The sequence below is a fragment of the Brachypodium distachyon genome, chromosome 1 (assembly GCF_000005505.3).
Source record: "Brachypodium distachyon strain Bd21 chromosome 1, Brachypodium_distachyon_v3.0, whole genome shotgun sequence".
NCBI classification, from domain to species: domain Eukaryota; kingdom Viridiplantae; phylum Streptophyta; class Magnoliopsida; order Poales; family Poaceae; genus Brachypodium; species Brachypodium distachyon.
The window spans coordinates 34,431,977-34,456,669 of record NC_016131.3 but is presented as its reverse complement, the minus strand read 5'-3'; the positions used below and the strand labels follow the sequence as shown (position 1 = coordinate 34,456,669).

The window sequence follows — 24,693 nt, the reverse complement described above, 5'->3', positions numbered from 1 at the left end:
GTTACGTCCAGAAAGAATTAAAAGAGGAATATACAGCGAATAATGTCAAACAGTGAAGCACAACTGCTAATGCTGAATTTGTTTTTTTTTTCTCACTGCCGCTAGACTGGATTGAGTTTGGACTTACAATTGTACGTATATATAAAACATCAGTTCCTTAACATATATATGCAATTATTTTGAGAAATTTTTGGAACATTTTATAATAGTTTTTACGGAGTTTTCACCGGCCGGATACGCCCCCCTTCTTTTGGGCTTCTAGCCCAGCTTCCAGGTCCCAGGCAGCCGAAGCCCAAAAGAAGGCAAAACTTCTACCCAGCTCTTCCTAGAAGCCCTTCCAAATCGTAGTGCAAATTGGGCTGTGGGAAGAAACTGCTCCGGACCAGTTTCCCAAGCTTCTCCCCCAAGGGCGAACCGTTATTACTCCTAAAAGGCCACCGCGCGACCCATCGAAAGAGGCAGACCCGACCCGAGCGCCCGTCTTCTCCACAGGATCTGCCCGTCGCCCCTCACCTCTCGTCTTCTCCACAGGATCCGCCGCCCCTCACCCCTCCACCGGGATCTGCCGCCGCCCCTCACCCCTTCACCGGATCCGCCGCTCACCCTCCTCTTCCCCTGTCGCAACCGTCATCACCCCGACCTGACCGCTTCCCCTGCTGCCGCCGCCACTCACCCTCGTCTTCTCCACCGGAGCCGCCGCCCCTCACCCCTCCACCGGAGCCGCCGCCCCTCACCCCTCCACCGGATCCGCCGCCGCCCCTCACCCCTCTTCCCCTGCTGCATACTCCCCTGCCCTGCCTGCATACTCCCCTCTTCCCCTGCCACATACTCCCCTGTCTGCATACTCCCCTCGCAGCGCCTGCAAGGATCTCGTCGCCGGTGTTGACTCCCCTCGCAAGGTGAGAACAAATCACTGTTACTGTTTTTGCATGGTGTGAATGGTTGATGCATGTGATAAATGATGGATTTGGTATGAGACTGCTTGTGTTTTGATATCCATTTTGCTGTGTTTGGTCATTTTGCTGTGAAAATTAGAGATTGTAGCTACCATACTTGGTCATTTTGCTGTGAAACTAGAGATTTTAGCTATTGTTTTTGGTCATTTTGCTGTGCAAATTAGAGTAGAATTACTCATTGTTGATGTTAAGTCGTGTGTACATTATAGATGGAAAAAGGGAAAACTGGCAAAGCTACATGGGATGCTGTAGCTCATAGAGCTTTCCTTGATGTGTGCATCGAGGAAGTGGAAGCTAATAACCGTCCAACTCAATGTTTGAATGCTGTTGGATATGCCAATTTGATATCCAAGTTCAACGAGCGTATGAAGCGAAACTACGACCGCAAACAAATGAAAAATAGGTGGGAGACACTAAAAAATGACTACAATACATGGAAAACATTGACCCAACGTGCATCTAGTATAGGCAGAGATCCCAACACCCATACCATTGCGGCCAGCGACGAGTGGTGGGAGAAAGAGATACATGTACTATCCTTTTCATCTAATTTACATGGCTGGTCATTTTTCCAAAACTTATGAACTGTCAAACTGATGTGTTGCTGTGATTTTATTATGTTATTTCAGAGAGTTCCTGAAGCAAGCAAGTTTAGAAATGCTCCACTTCAAGATGAGGAGAAGATGTCCATTATCTTTGATAAGCATTGTGTGACAAATGAGCATGCTCGAGTGCCTGTTCCATCAGCTCATGCTGGACCTTCTGAAGATGCACACATTGTGATTGACGGTGATGAGAATGATTTGGGTTGTGAGGGGGATGATCCTGTCACAAAGAAGGGGGAGGGGAAGGGTAAGCCGAAGAGAGCATGTCCATATTCACCTAGCCCAGCAACAAAGGCAGCAAAGGTGGCAAAGGAAGATAGCCCAACTGATGTTCAGTGTCTCTTGAGCATTATGGAATCAAGGTCCAGGAGCAAGCACTCCGCAACATCTCAAGTGTCAATTAATCCTGCAAGACAGGAACTTAGGGATATGGTGGCGCAAGTGGTTCGAGATGGAGGTATAGCAGGGAGTGACGAGCACTTCTGTACCACCCAACTATTCATGCAACAAGAATATCGTGATGCATTCTCAACTTTTGGTTATGAAACTCCTGACAAGAGGCTTGAATGGCTAAGGAGGACGTGGGCACATCACAATAAGAAGTAGGCTACATTTTTAATTGTCATGGCTGCACCTATGTGTGCATTTTTAATTGTCGTTCGCATTCAGAATACATTTTTAATTGTCCTGGCTGCACCTGTGTGTGCAATTGATGCCTATGTGTGTTATTGTTTAATCACTTGTGTACTATTTTAATTAGCAGCTGAACCTGTGTGCTTGCTGTCTATTTAAATTATTGGATGATTGAATAATTGTGTGTGCTTGCTGCCTGTGTGTGCATGCTGCCTATTTAACCTGTGTGTGTTTGCTGCCTGTGTGTGCTTGCTGCCTGTGTGTACTTGTTGTGCAATTTGTCTCATATGGTTTATCTTTCTTGTTGAACAGTGAGTGATGGATGAAGCTATAGATTCGTCGGATGAAGAATTTGACATGGCTGCGGTTACATTATTTTGTATTATGCAAAAGAAAAAGAGAATTCCGTATGCATCGAGGAGACTGCCATTCATGACAGGGATCCAATGGGTTGAGGAGCAGTTGAAGGTACCAAAAAATTTCTATGACATGTTTAGGATGAGAAGGTCAGTGTTCCACCCTTTACATGATATCCTTGTTGAGAAATATGGTTTGCGGTCGAGCTCTAACATGTCATCTAAAGAAGCATTAGCATTGTTTTTATGGACCTTGGGAGCACCTCAATCAAACATTCAAGTTGCAAATCGATTTGAACACAGCCCATCTACAATTAGCAGGAAGTTTGAGGAAGTTTTGAATTGTTTGGACCGAATGGCTGGTGATCAGTTGGCACCTATTGATCCTACCTTCACACATGTTCATGAAAAATTAAGAAAGCCTAGATTTTGGCCTCATTTTAAAGATGCTATTGGAGCAATTGATGGAACACACATTCCTGTCATAGTGCCGGCTGAACTGAAAGTGATTCATACCAATAGGAAGGGATACACAAGTCAAAATGTCATGGCAATGTGTGACTTTGATATGAGATTCATTTTTGTTGTTCCTGGGTGGCCCGGATCTGTCCATGACACTCGTGTATGAAATGATGCTAGGATCGAATATGGTCATTTCCCACACCCCCCACAAGGTAAATATTTTGTACCAACATTGTTATAACTATGTTAAATCTTTTCACATTTTATTGTCGTTCTAATGTTCACTTTTATCTCCAATTGATTATAGGGAAATACTATCTTGTTGATTCTCGATATCCAAACAGAGTTGGGTACTTAGCTCCATACAAAGGGCAACGGTACCATGTACCTGGATTTGAAGATGCTCCTCCTGTTGGGATGCAAGAGACGTTCAACCATTGCCATTCATCTCTACGAAATGTCATCGAAAGAGCATTTGGTGTACTCAAGATGAAGTGGCGAATTCTTCTAGGCATACCGGCCTACCCACCGTTGAAGCAGAAGAAGATAATTACTGCATGCATGTGTTTGCATAACTACATTCGTGACAGTAAGCTACATGATGAGCACTTTGACCGATTTGAGATGGGGGCCTATGTACAGGAGGATGGCCCGACTGGCGTTGACACTTTATTGGACCCGATGATGGCACCATGGGGACGATACGTGATGGTATTGCAGCGAGTTTGGTAACTTGAGTGATGCTAATGAACGACCTTTTGTGTATGATCAAACTCCTTTTGTGTAGGATAAGATAATTGTGAGACCTTTTCGTTTGTTAGACTCGTAATATGTACCACTTTATTATGTTCAACTTTTATTTTAATTTTCATTTATGCGGAAAAACAGTCTAAAATATTCATATTGAGAACCAAACAAGTCACAACGACATCTCAGGGGCAACACAGTCCTTTTATACAAACATCAGACAACATGCTGCATTTTCAGAAGCTGAAAAGAAGGGAATAGAATAACTTCTCAGGGCTTCTTGTGGCAGCCATTTCTCCCAGAAATTAAGCTGAAGCCGGCTTCCAGAGAAGCTCCAGCCGAAAAGAAGGGGGCCTACATCCCAACGATCAAATGGTGCAAGCCTTTTAGTCCATTTTTATGAAATTGAAAGCCTTTTAGTTCTTTTACCATTTAATATAATAGATTTCAAAATATGTAGTTTCTTGTCCTGCCAAAATCTTCCCTAATCATGCATACCAGCAAATTGGAGCTATCAATCTTGCTCAAACTGTAGAACTGAAAGAACCGCACATATCTCAATATATCTCATTACCATGACGTGACAAAATGTCACGTCCCTTATCGCAAAGCAGCTACGCATCCTTGTCAAGGCACATTACTTCTGAGCCTACAAACTAGTGCCACAGGTACATTTATTCCAACTTTCTAGCTAAGTACCGTGTGATGCGGCTATATGCATTAGTGTATATAAGCACGCACATATGGGTACTGCTAAGCTCGAGCTTAACTTTTATGCCCACGAGCTGAACATGGCTGATCGATCAATTTGATAGATCAGATAAACCTTGTTCCAGTACGTTTATTCAAGCTTTTCTAGCTATCTATTGGTAGGTATACCCGTGTGATGCGGCTATATGATGTATATGGACCTTAGAGCTTAAGCTTTGCCTTGGATCGACTGGCCGGAATGGCCAAATCGATCAGGTGAACCTTCTACCTCCTGTGCCCGTCGGGCGCTGGCAGTTGAAGTAGATGGCGGCGACGGGCTTGCCGAGGTTGAAGCGGCGTGCGAAGCTGCGGGAGTTGAAGTTGTGGCGCACTTGCGGCGCAAACACCGTCCCCCTCCCCAGCTGCTGGTACAGCACCAGCACCATCCGGTGGATGCCCATGGTGGGGTTTGGGCTCTCGTATGTTACGATCTCCCGCCCTGCCATTTTCATTAATTGATCAACAATAGAGGTTATTAAGGTAACATGCATGCATGTGCTTTATTTTTCTTTTCCGTCAAGAAAATGTATTTTGCACAACTATCTTCACTGGTTTGCAGAAATGTGTGAGCTAGGTGAGGAAATTAAAATAAAAAACTGTAAACCTGTATTGTATCAGTACCATTTTCACTTAGCGACCATCTCTATTTCTAAAGGAAGTTGCATTACCATTTATGCGCACATCCATTGTTTAAACATTAAATTTGGCAGTACTTATATTCAGGCAACAATGTGCTTCCATAGCCAATTGTTATTCGGTGACTTTTAAATTTTCAACAATTCTTGAAACAACATGAAGAAAAGGGTGAAGAGAATTATAGTTGTACATAATAAACACATAATGAAAACATAAAGCTTTAGTTATGGCAATGTGTTGCAGCTGAATAAAGATTTTGTTTATTCACACAATCTCGACATGATTATATGATGTATTAAATATTATACCGATATATTATACCGTTACATGGAAAGAGGTCGATCTAGGCTAGCTATGGCAAATACGAGTACTTAACCACACAGCATGAAAGAAAAGTCCTCGCATGAGATAAGTAAATTACTTTTTACCAAATATATATAGTATACAAAGTAATACAATTGATTCATATCATATATTCCTAAATCTTCAAATTAAGCACTAAGCTAGTGTGTTTAAGTTAGTTCATGACTAAGAAGCCCCGCCAGAAATAGTATCTTCTGTGAACCTTTTGACCAGAAACATGAATCAACCCTGAGGGACTTAATATGAAGGTTTGGGTTGTTTAGATTTGCAGAGGCAGAGGATTTCCCTTCTTTTCCAAATAAGTGGTTTAGATGAATGAAAGCCAGTGTATATGTATGCTTGCATGTAGATATACTCACCAAAGCTATCATTTGTCGATGCTGGGACATCAGTCACCATCCTGTAAACAACAAATAAAAAAAGCAATTAGAGCAGTTAATCAATATATGTGGCAGGAAAAGAAGAAATGTGCATGCAACACAATGCTCTTTTTTAGATAATAAGGCATGCAGTGGAATATTAGAACACATAAGAGATATATATGTATATATTACCAATGCAGGTATTCCCTCAGGGTTGGGTTGCTTGGATTAGGCGCGTCAGGATCCATCATAACCTAATTGATTTGCAATTAACAGAAGCATATGGTCAACATGTTAGGGGATAAAAATCAACCTGATTATATTTGGGCTGGACTAGCAACAAACTAGTCGAGGCTAGGAGGCCAAGCTTAAGCTTGGCTATGCGAAGCCATGTTGTTACTCCCAAGCTCTCTGGGATTCACACCCATCGCTCCCATGACCACACATATAAGTGGCCTACCATCAATGGAATAGTACTCTTTCGGGTGCAAAGGGGATGGGCTTACTAGGGTATAGGCCACTCGAAAATCATCACCTCCAATCTCAACTCTAGGTTTCAGGGAAACCGCCGGTGAGCGAAACTCCATGCCATTAAACACAGGCCTCCCATCATACATCACAGTTAGAGGCACCGAGCTAGTAAATGGGTCTAGAACATCTCCAATTATCTGCGCCCTTGTCAAGGAGTCATTAGCCATGATATACCTTGAGCCCGAGCTAGCAAGAGTATAATTAACAAACTACAGAAGCTTGGGGAGAATACATGGGTTCGTGGTGCTATTTATAGTCATCGAGAGGACTCTAACATTGTGCCCGAACACGTGTGATTCGCGTTCTAATAATTCGAAAAGTAGCTCACATATAGTTTGATCTTTTCTCCATAATATGCTCTTCTACTTGTTTGATGGCATGTTAGACATTATTCGTTGTTTGCAGGCTACCGTTTTATTAATTAGGATATATATCCCTCTTTCTTGCGACAAGAGCATAACAATGTTTGGGAATCGCATATATCCTTTCTATATCAGTTATGTGCAGTTATATCTTGGATGCTTCCATGCATCAAATTCCACGAGGAGGCATATGGAAAGTCTCTACTTCTGACTTTACTTGGAATCTTCCGGTCTTTTGTCGCAATTAGCTATATATGTTCGTTCTCCTTGAGTGATTGATTGGGAGTGAGATAGCTAGTCCTCTCCTGTTTTTTTTTCCTGAGAAATAATGTCGATATTACATTGTATGTAGAGCCTGCACGTCACACGAGACGTCAAGCCAGTGGTTTGATACCTGGTGGGTTGGGGTACAACCACCCCCTAACCATCCAACACAGGTAAGTGTAATATGTTTGTAAGATTTTGTGCACTATTCTTCTGAAGACTTACGAAGTGTGCAAAGTATGTGTAACCATATCTGGCATCAAGCCTCCGAGCCAACAACCTTTGCCTTTTATTGCGAAGAGGACAAATCTATTGAAAAAGTTCACTAGAAGTAAAGGAAACATCAAGCATAACAAAAATTAGAGTAAATTCACAAAACCACAGGTTTTGAGGGGCAGGCTTCTCAAAGAGCCACCACTTTTGCTAATTTGTCCGCAAAATCACACTTTTTGTGTCCAATTGTATCACTTCACCCAAAACAATGGTTTAAGCGCAGTTGACGCATTTCTTACATGTGGGTCCCGCATGTCAGATGTCACGCTTTTTTCATTGGACCCCTTGCCTTTTTTTTCTTTTTTTGCCTCGTCCTCTCTTCTTCTTCTACCAATGGGAGGCAGCACCTCCTTGTCTCACATTACTTCCTTGGGCAGCAGGGTGGCGGGCGGCTGCCGGCGCAGCCGGGCAGCAGGGCGACGGGGCGGCGGCGTGACAGGGCAGGCAGCAGGGCAGGGCGGGGCGGCGGGGCGGTGCTGCCGGCCATTGGTAGAAGAAGAAGAGAGCACGAGGCAAAAAAAAGTCAAGGGGTCCGATGAAAAAAGCGTGGCGTTTGACATGCAGGACCCACATGTAAGAAATACCGTCAACTGTGCTTAAACCGTTGTTTTGGGTGAAGTGGGACAATTGGACAAACGTGTGGTTTTGCAGACAAATTAACAAAAGTGGGGGCTCATTGTAAAAATTATATAGAGGTCCCTAAACCACCGGACGACCACCCGCCATCAGAGCAAGCTGATGATGCGTTGTTGTCGCTGCTCCCCTACTGGATCCGGACTGACCTTGTCGATGACAGTCGAGAAGTCCTTGTGCACGTGCCCCCGAGGACGAGCGTCCTAGAGTCACAGTTGTCATTGTCAAACCGTTGAATCGATTTGAAGAACCTGACACCAGACCTTGAGGGTGACTCACGTAAAAAAACCATAACCTCGCCGCCCCAAGGGGGCATCATAAATCTACTCCGGAGCTCAGGCGATTCCGTCCTGACGGTCAAACTTGAGGGGTATCGGAGCCCGGAAGAAAATCTCAATATCGAAGCGCCGCCTCCATGAAGACCACACCATCTTCCACACGCCTCCCGATGGTAAGAAGCATCACCGAAATGCCGATGCCGCCGCCCAGACTTGACAAACGGAGACCTATGAAAGTCCCTAGACGAGGTAGACTACAACTCCCACCATAGAAGGCCTTCTTACAAACCCTCACCGGCGGAGCAGGTGGGGGACAAGGCCGACAATCTACCGGTGCAAAAGGGGTAAAGGCTGAGGTATAACCCTAGATGGGTCTTTTGGAGAGCAAAAATGGCTTAGGTTTCTACCGATAACGTTGAGTGATCTTGACGGAAGTGGCAACCTTTGGCTTGACGTTTTTATCGAACCGTTAGTACTACACTAGCTATGTACTAGAAGTAATGGTTTGCATGTCATTCCTGTCTAGAAGTATATGTATCCAGGGAGATGTATCTATTGTATTATTTAAATTTAATTTTTTTTTCTCGATTTAGAAATAGTTATTTTTCAGTTAACCCTTATATATGACCAAGATGTTTTCACCTTTTAATTGGATGGCTCTTAGCAGTGAACTAATAATTACTTCTCAGTCACCTAATTAAGAACTATCAAAGACGTAAAAGAAAGATAGCACGCTTCTAACTTCCATTGCAAGTGAAATATGGACTTCGTTAATTTGGTTAGAGTGAATTCCATTTTTTACTCCCAAGTTTCACTTTTTTGACACAATTTACCCCGTTTAACAGAATTTCTACAAATTTACCTCATGTAAGAAACTTTGTGACACAAATTATCCCATTTAACAAAACTTGTGACACCAATCATATAGCTGACTGATAGCGCTATCAAAGTAATGTTTAGCATGCATTGACAGCAAAAAAGAATCAGTTGTCGAGAATAGATTCCGCAAGGTATGTGCACATGAGCACATGCAGCTTTGAAAGTGGCATGTACAGTTGATGCATGCTTCAATGCCTTCTTCGAATAATTCTCCAATTGGCCGCTAATTACCGTAGGGAGAAGATGGACCATTCTTGAAAAAAAAGGGGGAGTGCTAATGAATAAAACTAGGTGGAAAAAAATCGAACACTAATTCGATTATAGGTCAATTAATAATCTCCACCTTGAGGTTTAATCATAAACTCCACAATCTCCATAGTAAGGTGCTAGAATTCATTTATGTGGTTAAAACAAGAGTCGCAAATCTCCTCAAATCGTAATTCGCCACAGGAGAACCATGTGTGCCAAAAGTCTCATGGACGAGCGAATCTGTTAGTAAGATCGAAAAAGTGAAACATGCTATGTCTTCATCGACGCATAGCCCCCGGCAAAGTCTGAATTCCTGCAATTAACCTAGCTTCAGATTTATAATATTGATAAATTTTCTGCTAACAAAGGAATGAGGTATGACTCCTTGACATTTAATCCCATCTCCACTCCGTGTGCAAAACGTTTTTAGACTTTCTGGAGTTCACTTGTAGCCGGCACTTTGCGATATAACACACGGACGTCGACATACGGAGAAAGCGGGGTATACACACATACGGAGACACACCAGCAACTGGGGATATAGTCTCACGTCTGGCCCAAATACTGGTTATTCACTCTAGTACTAGCTAGTTTATTAATTTTTATAGCCCAGCAAGACATAGTTCTAGTGTCCAGGTACAGTTTAATTAGCTTTATCTTAGTTGTAGTTCCAGGCTTTTGGAACGTTCATGGCCGTTAATCACTACTAATCCCCTGAGTTAACTCACTGGTAATTGCAACCATCAAAACCGAATCAAGTTGGATGTTTGAATCATATAATAAAAGAGAGAGCCATTGCAGTCTTAACAAAAATATAAGACCGTCCTTTATCGGTGCCGGCATATCTTCAAGGGAGAGCTTAATCTTGTTTTTCATAGGGACAAAAGAAAGACTTACTCTATTTTCAAAGATTGGATTGATAGATTTAGATGACATTTCACTGCTGCACTACACAATGGACCAAACATGGGGGCAATTAACTGCCGGAAAAAGTCAAATTTAGGTGGCAATTTGACTGCCGGGAAAAATTAACTGCCGGCAAATCTATTGGGAGGCACCCCAACTGCCGGGGAAAAGTAAAGAATCTAGGGCAGACGAACTGCCAAGGAAACTTCGAGCTTTAATGGCAGGTGAACTGCCGGCAGAACATATGGCCGGCAGCTTATCTGCCGGCATAATCGGAATGACAGGTGGGGCCGATTCAACCGTAGCTATATCCCGTGCTCACAAACCCAAGCCCAAGTCCAAGTCTATTCTCATATCAGTCCCAATCTCGATCCCAACCAACACCGCCGCACCTGCATGTCGCCCTACCCATTGCCGCTGCACTGCAACCTCCGCCTCCGTCCCTGCGCCACCGCACCAGCGAAATCCATGGCGGCCGCAGCTGCCCTGGTCTCCCTCCTGTCTGCCCGTCCTGCATTCTCCCTCCTAATCCCCCTCCGGCACTACCTCTGCCACACCCCCAAACCCTAGATCTGGTCGGTCGGGAGACCAAGATGGCAGCGGCGGCACCGGCGCCATTCCCCTCGCGCTTCAAGCCGGCCAGCAAGGAGATAAAGACGGCGGCGGGCAAGAGGTTCTCTAACCCAAAGCTGTGGTGGCGCCTCCTCCTACTGTCCCCATCCAGTCGAGCTCCGGGGCGACGATACCTCCTCACAGCGGCCCCCATCCCGTCGAGCTCCGGCGCGACGATACCTCCTCACGGCGGCCCCCATCCCGTCGATCTCCAGCACGACGGCGCCTCCATCAGGTATGTGCAGGTGCGGCTTCTTCCTCCCCTCTAGAGTTATCCCCTTCCCAAATAGGAAAGTGTGCAGAATGCCTTGCCCCCTGCCTTCCCCTGTTCTCCCTCCCCTATCTCTTATCTCTGCCTTGTGTTCTTCTTTCTTACATATGTTTGGCTACTACTGCGTATATTTGCTCCCGATTCCATCCAGATTTGTTAGTGCAGCAGTTACTTATATTTGTTCCTTGCTGATGCAGTCAATTGGAATTATAGGCAGCTCTGATTGTTGCTTTTTCACATTGATTAATGATTAGTGCTTGTGTTGCACTCCCATCCATGCCCAAGAAGAGCCACGTGAGTATCTAATTTCTTATGCCATATTCTGATTTGGGAGCAGGGACATGCATGCATAGGTAGTTATCTTGGTAGATAAGAGTCATGTGTAAATGTGTGAATTAATGTGTGATGCACAGTTCAGTTTGTTTGAATGCTTACCAGTTATCAGTAATCTCATAAATTCAGTTTGTATGAGTATATATAATGGAAGTTAATTGCCTCAGAGGTTCAATGAATCAGTTACTACGAATCAGTCTGCCAGGAAAATAATAGAACTGCCGGGAAAACTAGCACTAGCAGGGCAGGTAGACCGCCGGGGAAAATAAAACTGCAGGCAAAGACATTTGCCGGCGGCAGTATAGAGGGCAGGCAAAACTGCCGGCAGTTTATTTGCCCTACATCACTTTTGGCGGCAGTTAGGGTGCCCTCATGCTTGGTCCATCATGTAGTGCTGGCTCGATAATTTTTCATCTCACTGTTTTCCCTAAAAAAAGGTGTTATTAGTGCTAATAGACGCATTACATCCCGGCATGGTCACTAATTAAGACTAAGTTGGAATTTTCAGAACTTCAGAAAATATGCCTCATGCACACATAGGCCTGCCTATATTGGGCTAACATTCTAAAATATACATAAGTCGACACAAGTTGCATAAATCAAGGTTTTTATAACAAGCTGATTTACTCCTAAATGCCGTTCTAAATATTAATTAAAACAAGGGGCCGGGATGGTGTTAGGGGTTTAAGATATAATGTTATATAGTCAATCTTCTATTTCAGAATAAATGCATGATATACGGTATGTTTATTAGGATGGGAAACAATTTGTGCGCCATAAAGCAGAGGACTTAGAAATATGTTGGCTAACTAAAAGAATATTAATTACAAACCCTGTAACAAACATATGACGATGTCTACGTGAACTGGTAGCGATCTGTGTATCAATCAATCCCTAAACGCCGCAAACAAATTTTTCTGTGGTATTTTTCTCGGAACATATAAACAAGTCGTAAAAACAATTCAGCGCGTTTATATAACCCTGCTAGGCGTTTATACTGTACTCCTCCAAGTTCTAGATAATCTGTAGCCGGCAGGCCTAAAATGTTCCAACTTTCGTGCAGACAATGTGCCAGTTAAATATTGCTGTTTATTTTTGCCTTTGTGAGCCTTTTGCCCTTGCTTTATGATTGAAGTAGACAGGACCGTACCTCACACAAAAGAACCGAAGAACGTCCTCTCAAATTCTCAATGATTGGCTCTTTTCCCGCACTTTCTTGTATTTTGTTTAGACGCTCTAGGCCAAAGTGTCTTAACCTTAGATACCCAAATCTTACATCGGATTATAAGTGTTTACAAAAAAGAAGAAAGGAGGAGGATTATAGGTTGATCTGGTCAGGTGTACCTTGAACGCCTACGACCTACAGCGTCCAGTATCTTTACTATAATTTGCATTGCAGCACACGCGCGATGTTCTAGACCACAAAAAACTGACAACGCCAACCGAAAGAAGGAATCAACAGACTGCTCCCGTGCAGATCGACACGTCATGCACGTTACTAAAGGCCTAGTATTAACGCTATGAACGAAAATTATTCCTATATACTGTACGATCAAAGCAGGGTACATGCATGTAGTTTTCTGTCCACGTCTCTTTCATGTTATCTCTATGCATGTGACAAAATTCTGTAAAACAAGCTGACGAAACGTATCTACCTCCTGTGGAGGCCGCGTGTATTTTTAGGAGAAATAACAAGATTACAAGAGTTTGAATACACCAAGATCAATCTATCTCTACACGGTTTAAACCAAATCGGCAACATCTACAACTACCTATATAATCCATCTATTCGGTAGGTATAAGTACTGTTTTAACAATCCTCAATCAAAACCTCTATCAAGGTTGAGATTCTGTCTAAAAGCCATTAACTGCCGCATTGACAGGGGTTTGGTAAATCCATCAGCCACTTGATCACCCGTGTGTACAAACCGGATGTTTAGAAGCTTTTGTGCTACACTTTCATGAACAAAGTGGTAATCCACATCCATGTGCTTTGTCCTAGCATGAAAAACAGGATTAATAGATAAATATGTAGCACTAAGATTATCGCACCAAAAGAATGCCAGTCGAAGCATTTTTATCCTGAGTTCCTTCAACAAAGTCCGAAGCTAAGGACTTATATTCTGCCTCACTACTTGAGCCAAAAAATGTGGCCTGCTTTCCGGTACTCTAGGCTATAAGATTGGAGCCGAAGAGCACTACACAACCACCGGTAAAACGTACCCCTATGTCCAACAAAAGATATCTAAAGTTTGTCAAAATTTGAATGTATATAGACATGACTTAGGGCATAGATGCATTCAAATTTAGCCAAAATTGAGACATCCTTTGTTGGACGAAGGGAGTATGTCATTTGATAATATTGGCTGCTGGACCAAAGGAGGTGCTACGGTGGCTATATATTGCTTAATCTAGTACTTTCTCCGGCAATATCCTGCGACTATCCTCCTTCTTGAATGCTTTGCGCAGAAGTTATCTTTCTTTTCATTTGTTCTGGTTCGGCTTAGCTTTTGATAATATATGATTGTATAGATGAGTCGATGCAGAGATTTGGCAGTGTGTTGCTTCTCTTTCCATTATTTAAGCAGATGTCATGAATGCGATGCAATTTGTTTCCGGTGATTCACAAAAGAACTGGCTGGACGGTTTGGCTCCCAATGTCATCGCACCTACCATTTTTGCCATCACTACGAGGAAGAACCGTTCTGTGCACGATGATATTACCGAGGGGGCTTGGGTCTGTGCTTTAAGAGGCAAGATCTCCAATGCGGTTCAACTCGATGAGTTTGTCTCCCTTTGGTTGAGACTTCAAGGTGTGGTCTTGAACCCCGACTCCCTCGATTCCATCACTTGACGTTGGATCTCACATGGCTCCTATACCTCCAGCTCGGCGTATAAGGCTCAATTCCTCGGCTCCATCCATGCCCAACACGCAAACACTGTCTGGAAAACCAATGCCGAAAACAAGTGCAAATTCTTCGCCTGGCTTCTTGTGCAGAACAAGATCCTCACCGCCGACAATCTCGCCGTCAGGGGCTGGCCGCACACTCCTGGATGTTCCCTTTGCACTGATCCTCATGAGACCGGGACACACCTTTTCCTTCGATGCCCCTTTGCCCGTCAGGTGTGGGATAAAGTCCTCGACCACTACAACTTCAACATCCTTCAGCGGGTCAAGCCTTCTAACTACAGGGACACTTGTGCCTGGTGGATTCAAGCCTCCAAGACGATTGACAAAGAAAGAAGACAATATTTCAATGGGGTGATCATTTACATTATGTGGAACATTTGGAAGGAGCGCAACCGCCATATCTTTCAGACCGTGGCAGCTCCTGCTTTTGTTGTCACGTCGCTTGCCCGTGACGCAATTGATACTCATAGGCTTGCTTTCCATTGTGTGACCGTGCCGTGAAGTTTTTTGTGGTTCTTCGGTTTTTTCTGTCCGTCCTACCGGCCAGCTGCGTTTGGTCTGTTGGGATAGTCCTTTTCTGTCTCGTCTTTGATTTTTCTTCTTCTTTCGACCTCGGTCGCATGTACATATATTTGGTTTTCCCCTTCTAATATTGCATGGCAGATCTCCTGCCCTTCACGGCAAAAAAGATTCACGAAAGAAAGTATAGTAGGTCCTAAGAAATTTAACGTGGCCAGGCTTCGAAACTGGGAACTCGCTATCACGTCTTGTAGTTTCATTCTTTCTTTCTTTTTTGAGAAAACGTCTAGTACCTAAATTCTCCATTATTTGGATAATAAAGAAGATTAATTCTTTATGTAGTCAACGACTTTTGGCAGCCCAACAGAGAAGTGATTGATGTTTGGCTTCACCTGGCCCAAATAGACAGAGAAGAGGCCCGTTGTTAGTCCGCGGCGGCCGAGGCTATGGCCCAGGACTGCAGGAAACATAAAAGGAAGACGATTTTTTCTCCTCTAAAAAAAGGAAGATGATTTTCTTTAAAAAATTTCTTAATAACTCATGATAGTTCAGAAAAATATTAAAAGACCCTCCAAACTATCCAATAAAGTTCAGATGTGCATAATTTAGCATATTGTGCTATGATGAAGCCAATAAAAATACAGTAAAACCAAGAAAGCAAATAAAAAGCAAGTTTAAGTAGTCGACGTCAGTCCAGCAGTCTTCAGGACGATCCTCTATTCCTCTTAACCTTAGCCTCCGAGCAAGCCTTGAGGCCAGCTGAGATTCAGAATCACGGAAGAGACTGAAGGTGTTGGAAAATTAAGCAATTTCGAGAATAACAATTCAATCAATAATTTCAGAATATAAATCATGACGACAGTAGCAACTAATAGATGCATCTTAAAAATACTAGAGGTATTAAACAGCCCAACGAACAACAATATGAAATCGCAGTTCGTAACTAAACAAATGTACGTACTGTTGCGGTGGAGAGGAAGTCGTTGCTGTTACGTTCGCTTGACGAAGTTGTTGACGAAGAAGACGGCGACGTGTCACGCACCCGCCGGTTCGAGGAGGTAGACGACCCGTGGTTGCAGGGAAGCGAGCAGTCGCGCGGAGCGCTTCTCAGAAACCTTATTCGCCCTCTCCCGTACAGGATCGCAAAGGCGAAAGGTTCCGGAGACCTGCTCTCCCGATCGCTGGTGCACGCCGGCGCTCGAGATGGAGTAGACTACGACGACGGCGCAAAAGTGAGAGACAGGCAAAACCCTAACTCGGTTGTGTTGCGTACCGATCGGAGTGACGGGACGGCTGTATATATAGTCACGCAGGTATAGGTCGGTTCGGTTTAGGAAACCTGAACCGACTCCACAAAATCTGCACGCGTCCGTAACAGATTCAAAAAAATAGCTCGCGCGCGTGACAAAAAAGATAAGAAGCCCGGCCCCGCACGGCTCCGGCTCGATCCACGAAACGCGGCGCGCGCGTCGTGACGAGGCGAGCGGAGGAGGAGGAGGAGGAGCGCGTGTGGGGATTTCTCTTGCTCACTTTCTCAATAGGTGAGAAGCAACATCCCTAATATGTTGGTCTCACTCATTCTAAACTAGCAAGGTGGGCTATTTCCATTCCCACTCCCCTCATCTCACTTCATGAATGGGCCTTTGATATTTTCAGAATTTATTAAAAATTGGGCTTGGACTGATCAGGCCCACCAAATTATAACAATCCCCACTAGATCTCAAATACCCATTTAGAGATTTACCTGTTCTCGCTACTTGTTTATATACTAGTGTTTCAGCAGAGACTGTTAAATTGAACTTCTGCCTAGAACTTTAAGTTACATCCATCCACACTCACAATGGACTAAGCCTTAAACTGCAAGCTGGCGTGAAATAGATTTCACTCAAAAGTCAACCAGTACTAGGCTATCAGTAGTTTACCCCGCAGGTGGAGCATATGCGTTGTACTTCGTGGTCTCTTCATGAGTTACTAGAGACCACCCAAATCTCATAGACTGCGACGTTAGACAGTCGGACTCATGTAGGTGTGTTCTTTCAAGAATACTCTGTAAGACAGCATTTTTCGCTACTTATGGCCGCAATGAACACATTAAGGCATGTCGCCAACCTGCCTTACAGCAATTTGAGAGTCGCACATCTTCACATAGAGAGGGTTATAACATACTCTCTTCTGTTATACCAATAGCTTCGTTCTTCCCAAATCCTATTTCACGGGATCTCCGATCATATAGGTTGGGTTACCACTATGGCACAACATTCATGGGTCTCAACCCTATCTCCCTCGATGCACTCTCTATCACATTACGTGATAGTCCCTTGGTAAAGGGATCTGCTAGGTTTTTCTCTGTTTGAATATATGTAACAGTTATCACTCCGGAGTTTTTCAATTTCCTAACAAACTGCACACGTCTCCTCACGTGTTTTGACGACTTCGTGTTATCCTTCGAACTGTTCACTTTTGTAATAACCGTGTAATTATCATAGTTCATCAGAATAGCCGGCACTAGTTTTTCAACCACCAACAAGTCCATCAAAAGATCTCTCAGCCATTCTGCCTCAAAGGTGGCTGTATCTAAAGCAGCAAGCTCTGCTTACATAGTTGACCTCGTCAATATGGTCTGTTTGCAAGATCTCCATGATACTACACCACCACCAAGTATGAAGGCATACCCGGTTGTGGCGTAGAGATCATCTGCTTCAGAGATCCGGTTCGAATCACAATATCCCTCAAGCACAGCTGGATGCCCTGAATAATGTATTCCATAACTCATTGTACCTTTTAGATAGTGCAATATCCTTTCTAGTGCACGCCAATGATCTATACCCGAGTTTGACGTGAACCTACTCAATTTGCTCACAGCAAAAGAGATATCAGGCGTCGTAACGCTAGCTAAGTACATAAGTGAACCGATTATTTGAGAGTATCTCAATTGATCTTTCCCTTCTCCAATGTTCTTTCTGAGTATCACGCTGGGGTCATACGCTGTTGGTGAAGGTTTGCTGTCAGTAAAACTGAAGCGACTCAAGACCTTCTCAACATAGTGAGATTGCAACAAAGTAATTCCACTCTCATCTTTAACCAGCTTAATGTTAAGAATAACATCAGGCTCTCCCAAATCTTTAATATCAAAGCAATTTGATAGAAACGATTTGACCTCATTTATCACTTTTATGTTTGTACCAAAAATCAGAATATCATCCACGTACAAACACAAAATAACACCTTCACCCCCACCATGGCAATAGTACAGACATTTATCAGCCTCATTAATGACAAAGCCTGCAGAAGTTAAAGTTCTGTCAAACTTCTCGTACCATTGCTTAGGTGCTTGTTTTAGTCCATACAAAGATTTTAGTAATTTGCACACTTTTCTCTTTTCACCTTTTACCACAAATCCATCTGGCTGATCCATGTAAATTTCCTCTTCCAACTATCCGTTAAGGAAAGCTGTCTTTACGTCCATTTGATAAACGACAAGACCATAGGAGGCAGCCATGGATAGTAGTACTCGAATGGTAGTAATTCTAGCAACGGGTGAATAGGTGTCAAAGTAATCTTCACCTTCTTTCTGAGTGTAGCCTTTCACCACATGCCGTGCCTTATACTTTTCAATAGTACCGTCAGTCCTTAGCTTCTTCTTGAGCACCCACTTGCAGCCTACTGGCTTACAACCGTGGGGTCGTTCAGATAGCTCCCAAGTCCCATTAGAAAGAATGTAGTCAATCTCACTCTGAACAGCTTCTTTCCAGTCATCTGCATCCGGAGATGCATATGCCTCTGCAATAGTTTTGGGAGTATCCTCCACAAGGTACACAATGAAGTCATCACCGAAGGATTTTGCAATCCTTCGTCTCTTACTCTTGGAAGGAGCTTCATTGTCATTCTTCTCAACATCATCCTCAAGATGTTCAGATTCATTATTAGATGTATTAGATTCAGGCATGCTAGACTCAGGTAATATTTTAGAAAAAATTCTAGCAATGCTATGCATATCTTTCATAGGAAAAATATTCGCAAAAAATGTTGCATCGTGAGATTCCATAATAGTGTCAACATGCATATCTGGTGCCTCGGATTTAACTACTAAGAATCTATAGCCCACGCTCCGCTGAGCATAGCCTAGAAAGATACAATCCACTGTTTTCGGTCCGAGCTTGCGTTTCTTGGGAATCAGAACGTTGATCTTCGCCAAACATCCCCAAGTGCGCAAGTAAGAAAATGATGGCTTTCTTCCAATCCACTCCTCGTAGGGAGTCTTCTCTTTATTTTTGTTTGGAACTTTATTCAAGACATGACATGAAGTCAGTAGCGCCTCTCCCCTCCATGCCTTAGATAAACCGGCAGTGCCTAACATGGAATTCACCAAGTCAGTCAGCGAGCGGTTTTTCCTCTCGGCGACCCCGTTTGATTGGAGAGAATAGGGAGGCATCCTCTCATGAACAATACCATGTTCCGCACAAAACTCATCAAATACATTGGAGAAATACTCGCCACCACGATCCGACCTAAAACGTTTGATCTTTCTCTCCAATTGATTTTCAACTTCAGCATTATAGATTTTAAAGTAGTCTAAAGCCTCATCTTTAGTTCGCAGCAAATAAACATAGCAGAATCTAATAGTATCATCAATTAACGTCATGAAATATTTCTTTCCACATTTTGTCAACACACCATTCATCTCACAAAGATCAGAATGTATGAGTTCTAGAGGTGCCAGATTTCTCTCCTCGGCCGCCGTGTGGGGCTTTCGAAGTTTCTTTGATTGCACACAACTATGACACTTAGAACCTTTGGTAATGGTGAAAGTAGGAATTAAACTCATAGTGGATAGCCGAGACATTAAACCAAAATTAACATGACATAAACAAGAGTGCCAAGCACTTGCATCATCATCAACAGTGCCACAAATATGGTTCACTGACATGTCACTAAAATCAGAAAGGAAAAAACGGAACAAGACTCCGCACTCATAGCCTTTACCAATAAATTGTCCATGTTTGGACACAACCACTTTATTAGACTCTAAAACTACCTTAAAACCATCTCTGCATAAAACGGAACCGCTAACGAGATTCTTGTTAATGGAGGGGACATGCATCATGTTCCTTAGCCGCACGATCTTCCCCGAAGTAAACTTCAGACCGACCGTAACAACACCACGAACAGCTGCATGCGACCCGTTCCCCATCAAGATGGTTGAATCCCTTCCATGCTAGTAAGAAGTAAACAAAGAGATGTGAGAACATACATGAACATTAGCACCTGTATCAATCCACCAACATGGAGATTGAAATACGAAAAGAACAATAGGTAAAATACCGTACATGTCAGTGTTGCTAGCGGTCACGACGTTGATAGTCTTCTATCCCTTTTTCCCTCTCCGATCTGCACGATCAGAACAGTCTCTGGAAAAGTGGCCGAGCTCTCTACAGGTGAAATAATTCATCTCGCCTTTGTTTACTTTCTTCTTCTTCTTGAAGGTAGTAGTCTGCGCAGGCTTGTTGTTGTTAACAACAGCGGACTTCTTCCATTTGTTCTTTCTGCTGGCACGAAAATTCCTCTGTACCATATTGGCGTTAGACGGAAAATCAGCAGCCTTCTCAATGGTGTCCTTAGCCCGAGCTTTCTCTTCAACATCAAGGGACGCTATCAATTGTTCAACTGATATCTCCTGCCTCTTGTGTTTCAGAGACGTGGCGAAGCTCCTCCATGCAGGAGGTAACTTTGCAATAATGCACCTAGCCACGTACTTGTCGGGCAATTCACACTTGAGAAGCTTGAGCTCTCTCACAATGATCTGTATCTCATGCGCCTATTCAACTACAGAACGGTTATCCACCATCTTGTAGTCGTTCGACGACTCCATGGTATACAGTTCACTGCCTGCATCGGTTGCACCGAATTTAGCATCCAGTGCATCCCACAGCTCCTTCCTGTCTTCTATGTGCATATAAACATCACAAAGACGGTCAAAAAGAACACTCAGAATGCATCCTCTAAAGGCAACATTGGCATCTTGGAAATTTTTCTGAGCTTCCTCAGATAAATTACCAAAGCAGATAAATTACCCTTTGGTTTGTCGTCTGTCACCCAGAATATTTTCAGAGTCAGCAACCAGAGCATGGCTTTTAATTGCCATCTCTTGAAATACATCCCGGAAAATTTATCCGGCTTCAATGCATCGGCTAAACCCATGTTTTTGGATTGTTGGAAAATTAAGCAATTTCAAGAATAACAATTCAATGAATAATTCTAGAATATAGATCATGACGACAGTAGCAACTAACAGATGCATCTCAAAAATACTAGAAGTATGAAACAGCCCAACGAACATCAATATGAACTCGCAGATCATAACTAAACAACAGATCGAATCACAATGTACGTACTGTTGCGGTGGAGACTATTCCCATTCCCACTCCCCTCATCACACTTCATGAATGGGCCTTTGAGATTTTCAGAATTTATTAAAACTTTGGGTTGGGCTGATCAGGCCCACCAAATTCTAACAGAAGACACCACGATGACCCTCTTAACCTTGGTCTCTGAGCTCCGAGCAAGTCTTGGGCCTCGCTTGGGAGGTTTGTAAAAACTTCCAGCCGTGAATGCTTACAGGTGTAAATCTCCGGGTACCAATGAAACTCCTATAATTTCAATCCCGGTGTAAAACTGATGTTTGGGAGATAATGGTAGAACAGGAGCTGCGCGCCGCGCGGCCGTATGGCGTCGATTTGCTTCGGCCTTCGTCAACACCAGCAGGAGCTCTACGGATCCGCACGGCAGCAGCAGGAAGCTCCATCGGAGGAGCTTCCACGCACCATTTGAAGAACCCACCAGCCGGTGGCGGACAGCTCTGCCAGCGCACATCGCGTGCGGCGGCGATGGCAGGCATCACTAGCGGGGGACAGAACTAGCTAGGCAAGGAGAGCAGCAGCTCCCGACGGAGGCGGGGACAGATCTGCCTCGCCAACGACGCGCGCCGCCACCTCGCACAAGCCTCCATGATTTCTAGGGTTCTTCCGTATTTCCTTCCGGGCCTGAGGAGGTCTGCAATCTTTCTCGGGCATCTCAGGGAAATACGAGCGGAAAAGGATTCTTGAAACGACGAACCAATCATCGTTTTGGATCACCATCGGAAATTTTCTGGGCTTCGTAAGTTACACTGGTAATGAGCCCAAAAAGGGCCATCCAAGCAGGCCCTGAGGACACTCATATTGTACCGGTCAAAGCAGGAGCAAGTAGATCGTCGCTAGGTTTTCAGGAGCACTGCCTTAGCTGCCGCCACCGGAGATTTTTAGTTCCCCTCGCCTCCGGCCGCCGCCTTGGCGCTGCGAGGTGGGGGGAACCTCGGTTTCTTCTAAGATTATCCAGAAGTTTTTGCTTATATCAATTGTTTGGTTCTGATCGGCAACGCCATGGAGGAGGGTGCGATGCCGTCACGAATAAAGGTACTCTGGTTCTTCCTATGCTGTGGTGGTGTCTCAACGGGCGTTGCCGCGGAACCAGAGATTTTTAATCCCCGTGGATTTAGTATACCCGATCTTGTGGATCTTGGATTTGTGTACTCACAGATCCGTTTACACGTATCTGTTAAGTTTTTGTTAGTGTGTCATGGTGTTTTTGTTGGTTTTATGTTTTGTAATTTTGGAATACTTCTCTGGCGTTCTGATGAAGATCTTGCGGTTCGACGACCTGCACGTTTAGGGGATCATCCCCGGCCTAAGTACGTTCAACGCTCGTGGCTTCTCATCTTTTTGGATAAGCGACTCTAGGGGCTTTTCGAAACCCTTGAAGGTAGTCAAGTTCGTGCAGTGATACCAGTAATGATGTTGCTGCTATAGTCTGATTGCAGTCTCTTTGTTGAATCCTCCGCAGAATTTCATGTTGCAAAGTATGAAATCACGGAGAAGATTTCTTTAAGAAATTTCATTATAATTCTTAGTTATAGCAGTTATCTTATTGTTTTTAAAGTCTATGATTCAAAGCATTGTACCTGTAATGGTTCTATTGTTTGAATAAATTACGGGTTATTCTAAAAAAAAAGCAGGAGCAAGTATCAGAACCTGCATCAACATGGAGGTATTATTTTGATCCATGAAAGCTAACCACAAGAAGGTACGGAACAATTAAGGATGAGCAACAGAGCTTCATTAATTACATGCAAGCAGGATGTATCTATGAATCTATCCACTTGTTGAAGCATTATTCTCTACCATGCTCTATTTTTTCATGCCATGTCGAAGCTGGCGTCCTGGAAGAATTCATTACTTCAGTTCCTTTCAATACAAAGTTATGTTCCCTGTCAAAAAAACCAGCTGTGTAGTTGTCTCTATTTTCTTTTACAATTCCATATATACCTTCTTTTCGAAAAGGGGAAATTTTCCGGCCTCTGCATCGATCAATGCACACAGCCACATGTACAAACGTATCCTGTGTCATGTTTGTTGTAAGATCAACCCCAAATTAAATATAAGATCAACTCTGCCAGTTACCGAATCCGGGCAATCCGAACTTGGCTAGTTCGGTTGAGCTGAATTTCGGAATTCAGTACAGAAGAACGCCGGGCAGAACAGAAACCAAACTTAGATCCGAACATTTCGAACCAAATCTTCACGCGACGAATCTCGTCTAAATTCGCGAGTGGATTCTTGTCAAGCAACACAAATTCATACGCAGAAACATCTTAAATAACTAAATTCATACAAACAGCATCCGACAAGTTTATACATTAACTAAACCTAAGATAGTCCGCGTAAAGGGCCTGTCGCCGGTGCCGCCGCGGCCTTGTCGAGGGGATTTACCTCTTGGCCCTGGAGCGACGGATGGCCTCGGCGAGGTCGGCCTCAAACTCTTCCTCACGGCGAGCATCCTCTTCTTCCGCCCGTCCTCTCTGACTTGGCGATGGCCTCGTTGAAGGCCGCCTCCTCCTTGTCCTCCTCGACGGCTGCCAGGATGCAACTACGGGAAGCAGAGGTGGGGCTCTCCGCCTCGTCCTCCTCCCGAGCGCGGCGGCGGGAAGAAGATCTCTTCGCGCCGAACTCCGCCTCACGAGCGTGACGCGCACGCCCGGCGTGGATTTGGGCCTCGACCTCCGCTTGCCAGGCTAGGGTTTCCGGCAAGCGGCGGTCGAGGCCCGCCAAATTGGCTTTAAAGCGGCCCGCAAGCTTGCGAGCCCCCTCAGACCGTATGCACGCGCGACGAGCCTCCTCGCTCTTTGGGGGGCTTCCACGGCCGCCTGACGAGCCCGACCTGCCGGATTGCCACCTCCACGACCGCCGCGACGCCCCCTGAACCCAAGCTGCTAATGCGCTACATACTTTTGGACTTGCCGCTTGGCGCGGTCGCCAGAGAAGAACGCTAATGCGGCGGCGTTGGTGGAAATGCGGCGGTGGAAGGGGCGGTGCATGGCGAGTTGGGATCTGGATCCGAACAATCCCCTCCGAGCCGTAGATATATGCGAGGAGGAGGGCGCGATTCAGATCACCAAACTAATTTTTCCAGGACGGACCCGTTTACGGTATCTTCTCGGGCCATTTTGGGGCCGAAAACGAAGAACCGAGTTCGGACCACCCTGATTCAATATCTACTAGAGTTGTTCTCAGCCTTTTATTTCTTAAATCCAATGGTTGATATTAAGACTTTGTTTGGAATTATTGAACTATTTTGAATTTATAGAATCCGCTGTTGGAAAATACACAAGAAAAAAAAATGTTAGCCAAACACGAAAATAGCCAAAAACATTATCATAATCCACCTAAATACCAAACGGGAGTGCTACGGTAGAAAACCAGAGAGTACC

General features: G+C 44.2%; 2 protein-coding genes and 1 long non-coding RNA gene across 4 annotated transcripts; 2 read left to right on the top strand and 1 right to left on the bottom strand.

The window, feature by feature from the left end:
* The first annotated feature begins 1,165 nt into the window (after positions 1-1,165).
* Positions 1,166-2,167, top strand: LOC112270085 (zinc finger CCCH domain-containing protein 43-like). The gene is made up of 2 exons (XM_024457766.1): positions 1,166-1,486; positions 1,586-2,167. Exons 1-2 carry the CDS (start codon positions 1,166-1,168, stop codon positions 2,165-2,167), a joined length of 903 nt encoding a protein of 300 aa, XP_024313534.1.
* Positions 2,168-4,283: 2,116 nt separating this feature from the next.
* On the bottom strand, positions 4,284-6,572 carry LOC100823239 (protein FLOWERING LOCUS T). Its single transcript, XM_003563724.4, has 4 exons — positions 6,377-6,572; positions 6,063-6,124; positions 5,868-5,908; positions 4,284-4,948 (listed from the first exon to the last, which is right to left on the bottom strand). Exons 1-4 carry the CDS (start codon positions 6,566-6,568, stop codon positions 4,722-4,724), a joined length of 522 nt encoding a protein of 173 aa, XP_003563772.1. The 5' UTR covers positions 6,569-6,572; the 3' UTR covers positions 4,284-4,721.
* A 4,017-nt stretch (positions 6,573-10,589) lies between these two features.
* On the top strand, positions 10,590-15,089 carry LOC100840375. 2 transcript variants are annotated; one of them, XR_001405989.2, is made up of 3 exons: positions 10,590-11,102; positions 11,326-14,274; positions 14,348-15,089. It is a non-coding gene; the product is annotated as an uncharacterized LOC100840375 (long non-coding RNA). The 2 variants fall into 2 exon arrangements; XR_729526.3 differs by having other exon boundaries at positions 10,590-11,092; positions 14,348-15,088.
* The last annotated feature ends 9,604 nt before the right edge of the window (positions 15,090-24,693 follow it).

What these genes read in the sequence shown, in the direction of transcription:
- LOC112270085 (XM_024457766.1), top strand. Translation starts at nt 1,166, where the DNA reads ATGGAAAAAGGGAAAACTGGCAAAGCTACATGGGATGCTGTAGCTCAT. An exon ending in GGTGGGAGAAAGAGATACAT is followed by an intron (nt 1,487 to 1,585) that starts GTACTATCCTTT and finishes ATGTTATTTCAG; the next exon opens with AGAGTTCCTGAAGCAAGCAA.
- LOC100823239 (XM_003563724.4), bottom strand. Translation starts at nt 6,568, where the DNA reads ATGGCTAATGACTCCTTGACAAGGGCGCAGATAATTGGAGATGTTCTA. An exon ending in CTGAGGGAATACCTGCATTG is followed by an intron (nt 5,909 to 6,062) that starts GTAATATATACA and finishes TGTTGTTTACAG; the next exon opens with GATGGTGACTGATGTCCCAG. An exon ending in ATCGACAAATGATAGCTTTG is followed by an intron (nt 4,949 to 5,867) that starts GTGAGTATATCT and finishes TGAAAATGGCAG; the next exon opens with GGCGGGAGATCGTAACATAC.